This window comes from Jaculus jaculus, chromosome 13 (assembly GCF_020740685.1).
Source record: "Jaculus jaculus isolate mJacJac1 chromosome 13, mJacJac1.mat.Y.cur, whole genome shotgun sequence".
Taxonomy (NCBI): Eukaryota; Metazoa; Chordata; class Mammalia; order Rodentia; family Dipodidae; genus Jaculus; species Jaculus jaculus.
Window position 1 is genome coordinate 40,910,874 of NC_059114.1, and position 8,427 is coordinate 40,919,300.

At 41.5% G+C, this 8,427-nt stretch overlaps 1 protein-coding gene across 1 annotated transcript in view; it reads right to left on the minus strand.

The window, feature by feature from the left end:
- The window catches only part of Kctd16 (potassium channel tetramerization domain containing 16), a 345,144-nt gene extending 338,876 nt beyond the window's left edge, over positions 1–6,268 (minus strand). The window contains exons 1-3 of the mRNA XM_004664713.3: positions 6,135–6,268; positions 4,821–4,915; positions 3,312–4,461 (exon numbers count right to left, since the gene is read on the minus strand). Of these exons, the coding sequence (XP_004664770.1) occupies positions 3,312–4,143 (832 nt within the window). The 5' untranslated portion in view covers positions 4,144–4,461; positions 4,821–4,915; positions 6,135–6,268. The remainder of the gene's footprint in view (positions 1–3,311; positions 4,462–4,820; positions 4,916–6,134) is intronic.
- Positions 6,269–8,427: the final 2,159 nt, after the last annotated feature.

Genomic DNA, 8,427 nt, shown 5'->3' on the forward strand with positions numbered 1-8,427 from the left:
TGCTCTATCAGAAGCCAAAGCCTTCAAATTTGAATGTTTTCAGGCATGCATCTGGACTCACTCATGAGGAGACTTAAGGAAATGTGCAAAATTGTCTTCAAAAACAACAATCTTCCACCCTCTCTTGGGCATTGGGAAATGCCATAGAAATAAAGGGTTTGTTTATTCCATATACCTATGATTTTGTTCCAAAGTGATGTGACAGTTATTGAATATCTGGTTCAAACTCAAGACTTCTCATTTCAAAATTATTTACTTCCCACTTCATTAAAAGGTAAATCAAGGAAAACCACAAAATGTTTATGGAACTGCTTTTTATGAAATACTTGAAAAACAGGGAGGTATGATTTACTAAATTGGATGGAAAATGTCAAAAAGGTACCTTCTTATTGTTTTAAATAAAAACAAAGGGTATATCTAAAATATTTTGAAAGTCAATTCTATCACAGATATTTCTTTTGCATATTCATATAGTACTCAATAATATTAACTCTATAGCATCTCATAGGTCATATTCTGGGATGTGAATGATATAAACCACATCTTTCACATCCTTCATAAACACATGCAGATACCAGTTGGCCTTTTAGTCCTTCATACTTTACATTAATAAAACACTCAAAATTAACTAACATGTTGACCATCAACTCTAGGTCCACATAGCAATGGAAATGAAGTAATAATATGACATATTTAACATATTAATAATTATATTTTATTCACCCAAATTCTTCTTAGAAGATTTGGATGAATAATAGGCAAACTGGGAAAGGAAGTCTCTTCCCATGACTGTCAACTAGCATTAGTTTCTTGTATTTCTTGTTTTATTTTAACATGATGTGGGTCGAGTGAATTTGGCTTTGCATTATTGTTAGGTTATTAGGAAACTTTCATTGCTTAGATTTACCTCCTTAAATCTATGGCATGAGTGTGTATTTGTTTTCTCCCACTGAGCTCAGGAGGAAGTTGAGTTCCTCTGTGAAAAGCATCTTTGCGTGCAGTCAACTCTCTGTTTTAGAGCACCTCCCATGGTTTCAGACCATTAACCCAAGTACAACAGCTTGATGAATTAATGCTTATATAGGCACAGTTGGCAGCTTCTAATTAAATAATTATGGCTAAGCAGCTGCATGGAAGCTGTTATGCACCCTAGAAAGCCAGCTGTCAGTTTTATTGGTCCTAAGACAGAGGTTGAGTTAACACTTGTCTCTGAATATTGGGTACAAAGGGGAAGTATATGAATTTCTTATGCATTTGTGCTCACCTGCCCATGGAGAGATGGAGAGCAAGCTACTAACTCCTCTGCAATCCAATACAGATAGAAGTGGTTATATGATCAGCAGACTAAGGCCTTTCCAGAGGATTATATGCTTAATATATAGTACAGGTCATTTTGGGATGGGAAAAAGAAGACATAGTGCCAGACACATGAACCCATGAGGAGCACAGAAATGCTACTGAATTCATAGGTAAGTGTATCAAGTACCTAAGTGTCTAATGTAGTCCATGTGAGGAGTATGACCCATGTGTTTTCGCCTATTTGGCAGAAGCTTCTTAAACTACATTTTCAAATATCAGAAATTGGAGAATGGCCAGGCGTGGTGGCACACACCTTTAATCCCAGCACTTGGAAGGCAGAGAAAGGAGGATTGCCGTGAGTTCGAGGCCACCCTGAGACTCCATAGTGAATTCCAGGTCAGGCTGGGCTAGAGTGAGACCCTACCTCAAAAAAACAAAAAGACAAAGAAAAAAAGAAATTGGAGAAATTAATAAATAATGCAAATCAACATTCGCACCATCTCCACAATGCATTTTCCAGAGAGTTTGGAGAAGACAGAATCATAGATAGTGCCAGCTTCTTTATAGAAGGCTGGGAAGCCAGTGTTTTATCTCTCTAATCATGAAAACTTCCAGCTAAAAGAAAGCAGCATCTGATGACTAAGCTGTAGTCTCAAGGAATATACATGTTATAGAAGCTGCAGACAGGATCACTGTACCAGATAATGTTTGTTATTACATACAGATTACACATACACTACTGGAACAAATTTAATTTTTCTTCATGGACCAACTTGTCTATGCAACCCATGTGTTCTTACTTCTGAATAACAAACAACTGTGTGATAATTTAATTCAGAACAACTAGGCTTTCCATTGGCTTCTTAACAAAGTTTCCCACACCATCTCCAGATGAATAAACACAACTATATGCAAAAACACACCAGTTCAAGACATTTAGTTTCACTTTTGTGCTTAGAGAGGTTGAAGCATTTTCATCCCAAATTCTGAATTTGCCTTAAAATAAGAAAAGAGGAAACTTAATTCTAACATAGGAAACATACTCCTGATGAAATTCACTTTATTCAACTCCCAGGCCTGTTGAAAATCAGCAGATAAATCATGCACCAAATGGTGTCAGCTGATTTACTGTTCTTCTTTCAGAGATCAATAGCTTGTAGCTTAGAATGCCCTTTCATAAAACAAGGCAATGTACCATACGCCTTCATTTAAGCAAATGAACTGACTTCTATAGAGCCCTTTGTAAAATTCAGTCTTATAATCATTTCCTTTTCTTGCTTTCTGGTTTCCTTCTATCACCTCATCTTTTCATGTGATTGACAGTTCTCAGGGACCTAGTTCCTTTTAGATGGATCTTAAATGAAGTTCAGCTTAATTAAACCTGTAATGCAACTCAAGTCTTGGTACAAAATGCAATAGAATCAAACAGCAGATTTATAAAGCCCATTGAAGTGGATTTTAGACCTGTGGGGGAAGGGGGGCTTTTCAGCAGTCTGTACTGCCATCTAGCCAAAACCACATCACTCAGTGCAACATCCATTTGTGCTCTGAAAGCCCTTGATGAAAGCAAGTCTCTGGCAATCAGCTCAACAGACCCCAAGAGTTCGGCTGAAAAAGAATGACAGTAGTTTTTCATGCATTCTGACTCTGCAAAACTCCAAACTTCATGAACCAACAGCCAAACTGTAACCAACAACCTTACCTTCACAATTCAGTATCTAACAAAAAACAGTAAGTCAAACATGTGGATTTTCAAAACTCATATTTACTACACCAAATCATTTGTACCATGTGAATTTTGGAGTCTTTGACTATCCTGTGACCTCACAAATGGATAAAAGTTGCTTTCAGTAAGGCATGGTAACTAATTATAACATCTGGTACCCTAGCTATAATTTAAGTCTTAGAGCAATCCTATCCTATATTCCTTATATACTGACAGATCATGTGGTCATACACATCTGTGAAGAGAACTGATACATATAGAAAGAAATGGAACCCTTCCTACTTACGGTAAAAGACATATTCTGTGTAGCTTGACCAGACCTTGTCATCTGTATATTGGTTGACGAAAGATGCTGTCACCGATGAATTACAAGCCACCATGTGGAATCCACACTCTGACAACATATCAAAAGCCCTTTCCAGGTGCTTGAATTTCAGATAAAATCTCGAGGTGTATCTTTCTGGGGCTCGGTCAGGGTCTCTGCTTTCATTCAAAGTTTCTCCAAAAACTTCCTTTGCCAAGGAAATCCTTCCACAAACCAAAATCCGGGGAACTCTTCGAAACTTAGCATCTGCTTGTCCCTCTCTACCCAAGGTACAGGAGCCCCTGTAACCCACAGTGATGAAACCCCACTTGCGGTCAGCAGGGAGCAGTGAGGAAGGGGGACAGATTCTCGTGTCACTTCCTTGAGACGCATCTTCAAAGTCACTGTGGCAGAATTCATCCGGACTTTGCTTGATTTCATCCGGGGTCAGGAGTTTGACTAGGTCTAGGAGCTGGAAGTACTCAGCCTCCCTTTTCAGCCTTCCCCTTTCTGGAAAGTGATCAGGCAGGACTACCTGCCTGTCCCTGAGATAGTCCAGAATATAACGGAACAAAAATCCATCTCTGTCAATGAAAAACCTTCCCTTGGAGTCCTTAGCCAGATCGTTAGCCATGTCTCTCTTGGGGGAAAACATTTTCCACAGGAGGGAATGAGGGATACTGATTAAAGTGGAGTGACGAGTGAAATAAACTTGACCCCCAACATTCAGCTCGATGACTTCAGGGAAGGAGTTGGGAACTGCAGCCCCTGGTTCTCGAGGGTAATAACGACTACAGTTCCCACTCAGAGCCATTGTCCCTCTCCTCCGCTGTTACTTGGAGTTAATGGCACAACCCAGGGGAGTCAGGCTTATGTATCCTTTGCATCAACTTGTGTGAGAAAAGGGTGCTAAGTTGTTTCGATGAATGATTTCCTTTTACCCCAGTTTTGTTTTATTTTTTAATTTCACAATAAAGGAAATTTAAGAGAGTTCACAGGTGAAGTGCTGCCAGATGAGAAGTCCGCCTCTGGTTGGTGGGGAGCTCCACTTCACAGAGCACTATTAGATTGTCTACTTCCCACCGTCCATCAGGCCCCTTAGGCAAGGCCAAGTCCTCTGCTACTCAGAGATCTGTCAGGGGGAAAAGAGAAAACTTATTTCCTTATACTTAGAATAAGTCAGAAAAGGAAAGTCCTCAGGGAGACAAGACATAAAGGGAGGGAGAGGAGAGAGGAAGGAAGAAAGGGAATTTTACATAAGCAGCACCTGAATTACTGATTTCAACCATTCCTCAATAAACCCCGACTTGTCTCATGCCATTTTGTGTCTGTTAATCCCTAAGCCTCTGTCTCCAACAACTAGCATTAAAAGCAGTCTTATTTGTACATCTTCATTAACATGGAATATTCAATTTTTAACTTTTTTAAGAGGACCATTATTCCCCCCCCCCCCCCCCGCAGGACTGGAAAAGCAGACCGTCTTGAGCTTACCTTAGCAAGTGCTGGAGAGTCAGTTCTTAGGAAGAAATAATCATTTGTAGAGCAGCCGGAATCCACAGCCGCACTGAGTCTGGATCTTGTCAAACCTCAAACAGGTAAAGGACAGAAGTATCAAGGAAGGTGCGAGAGACAAGAGCTCTGGGAAATAGTAATTAACCCATGCATATGATTACATAGATGGGTATTTGTATGCAGGTACGTGTGCATGGGTTTGCATTCACTCCCAATCTCAAGTTAAGTCACACTCAGAAGAAAAAAAAAAGTTAAACTGTGATAAGAAGTGGTTGAAGAAGTAAAACAGATTTTTTTTTAAATGCAACCACGGCTTTGTCAGGAGGAAAAATATCCTCAAAAATCAAACCTTTGAAAAAGATCCGTAACGCCACCGCCGAGGACAGTCGCAAGAGGTACCAGGACTTGGGAAGCTTCTCAAAAAGCCCAGAGGCAGGCAGACCGACGGATGCGCGGGGCTGGGGTCCGGAGAGCCAGCGCACCTGCGGGCGAGGGCAACCCGGCGCCCATGTCCGCCGGCAGGTGCGAGCGGCGCGGGGATGCGGGCGCGGGCGCCGAGCGGTGCTTCCGCGGTCCCCAGCGCAGTTCGGATGCTGTTGTTTCAGCAGTGCAGGCAAGAAACCATCCAGGGAAATGACTATTACATCATCTTAAAGGAATATGGCTTGGAGAAAGCGGAGGCAGCGCGGAGTCACGTCCTCCTCGGTGACAGGTTGCCGGGACTGACGATGGGCACGCGACTTCCAGGCGGTCGCTTGTACGCGGGGCGGGGACGCCTAGCCGCGCCGACGGTTCCCCCGGTCCTGTCCTGTATTCTAGAGTTCCCACGGGCCTTTTGTTGCCTTTTCTTAGTAGTTTTTTCACCTCCACCCCCACCCCCACCCCACCCCCAGCAATTACCCAGAACCCCAGCAGTGAGATAAACATAAGTGGCTTTCATCTGCAAAAACCTTCAAACAAGCCTTTTCTCATGCACTGAATTTCTGCTGAAGGGTGCATTTCCCCTGAAACCATGTTCTTTCTTATTCCCACTCAATGATCTAGATTGCACGTGTTATTAAAAAAAAAAATCTCTTATTAGTCGTATGCACTCACTCTCCTTTTCTTCCTTATTCTTCTGCCACTAACACTCCCACAAATCATTCACACGCGCGCACGCGCACACGCGCGCGCGCGAACACACACACACACACACACACACACACACACACGGATTTATGATGCTCTCTCAAAATGATGGGTGATGCGCTCATAGAGAGCTCACAGTTTATAACAAGCTCTACATTGGCTTACCTGTGAGGAGCTGCTACCTGCAACCTTTCCCGGGCTGTTCCCTTACTGAGCAGCTCCTTGGATGTGCCTGCCCCTCCCAAGTCATCCCAAGAGGACTGGAGTGGAAGACACGCCTGCTAAGAGACATTTCACTCCTGTCCCAGAGGGCTCCCTTAAGTGCATCATTAGAGTTTCAGGAAGGCATTTCCAGGGCAACCTAATCCACTAACAAAGTGCTTCCAGTTGAGCCTGCCAGTCAATAATGGTCCAGCCAACAGCTTACAGTAAGTCTGCCATTTCCTCTTTAAAACATCAGGCTTAGAGCTCACATTCCTGATAAGAATATATTACTTCGTCAATGAATAATAATATGGCTGAGACACACGCCATCCCAAATAATAGCTATTTTAAAAATTGAAAACCAAAAATGGAGGGGGATATGTGGATTAGGCACATTTGATAAACTACCTGAATTTATTATCAACTTTTGCCCCAAGAATTAGCTTGAAGATACTCTCAAAAGTACTGTGATTTATTTTATTTTTAAACAATCTTTTCTTTCAATAGACATTGGTTGATTGAACACATTAGGAGTATTATAGATAACTCTCCAACAACTGATAATATTTGACTTTGATTCTTTAACCGTTGCATCCTGCTCTGGCCTCAATAGCTAGAATCTTAATGTTGGACCAATTAAGGAAGTTTGTTATGTGATGCACATACATCGCCATCTAGTGGCTTAATCTATCAATACAGATCTGTATCTGGAAACAAGTAATGCAAAAAATTTAAATTCTGGGAAGCTGGGATAGTGGATAAGGCCCTAGCCAGGAAAGCCTATGGCCCAGATTCTGTTCTCCAGATCACAGGCAAGCCATACGCACATGGTGGCACATGCATCTGAAGTTTGTTTGCACTGGCTAAACGCCCTGGTGTGCCAATTCTCCCTCTCTCTCACTATCTCTCTCTCTCTCTCTCTCTCTCTCTCTCTCTCTCTCTCTCCTCTCTTGCTCTCTCCATCTCCCTCTCTCTAATAAATAAATGCAAATAAAAATATTTAAAAATTTTAAATTTGCTTTTAAATTTTTGTAGTGTCTTGAGTTTAGTTGGTATGTACTGTTCACTATGACATCAAAATGAACATCCTTTTGCCATCATGTCAAAGAAAGATTGAATCTGTCAGGGCAAGTTTGGATTAATAAGTAAGTAAGCAAAAGTTTGGTCGTTGGTTTTGAAACAGGGTGTCCTGCAGCCCAGGCTGGGCTCAAACGTCATATTTAACCAAAGGTGAATTTGACCTTCTTCCTCCTGCTCCCACTTCCTAAATCCTGGTATTACAGATGTGTGTCACTACATTCAGACTTTTTTTTTTCCAATATGTGTGTGTCAGTGTGCAGTGTGAGTGTGGGTTTGTACACATTCTACAGGGAGCATATGGAAGTCAAAGAAAACCCTGGGTTCAGTCCTCGCCTTGCACTCTAGTCGCTCACCAAGGTTTTATGCATGGCTAGCTGACCTGAGAACAGAGATTCTCCTCTCTATGCTGTCCATCTCACCAGAGAAGTACTGGCATCACAGAAACTTGCTATGACATATGACTTACATAGGTTCTAGGGATTCAACCTCATGTGTCTATACATGCATGGTAAGTGCTCTACTCAGTGAACTATCACCCCAGCCCCTAAGTTTTCTTCCCTTTATTATTGTGCCGTGTGTGTGTGTTTGTGTGTGTGTGTGACTAGAGTATGAAACCAGGGCCTTCCACATGCTATATAAGAGCTCTAACACTGAGCTGCATCTCCAGCCCTCAGTTTTCCTGTTAAAGAGTGGGCCAGTACAGCATTCCAGTCACTTCAGAACTCAGGTAGTAAAATATTCTGGAGATAGTTCAGCAGGGGATAGAGAAAAAAAAGTAATAAAAATCAGTTCTTTAAAGCTACAAGAGACTTAAGAAATGGAAATAAATTATCTTGTTTCAGAGATTCAGAAAGTGAAAGCCAGAGAGGAACCACACTCCACGCTCATCCAGCAGCAGAGTGACATGGCAGGCTATAAACTGCCTACTCACCATGAGCAGTGTCCTGTTTTCCAGCTCTATATATTCCACACTAGGGATAGAGAGGACAACAAGTGAGAATATTAGAATTTCAAAATTGTTACACATTATAAAAACCAAAAAAATCATTTTAAAGTGTTTCTAATATTAAATTGCAAAGCTGAAAAATTGTACAATTAAAAAGAGAAAATATTCTGAATTTCAAAAATGAGAGTTCTGCTCATTGTTTCATTAGATTACTCTCAGGTAAGTCAC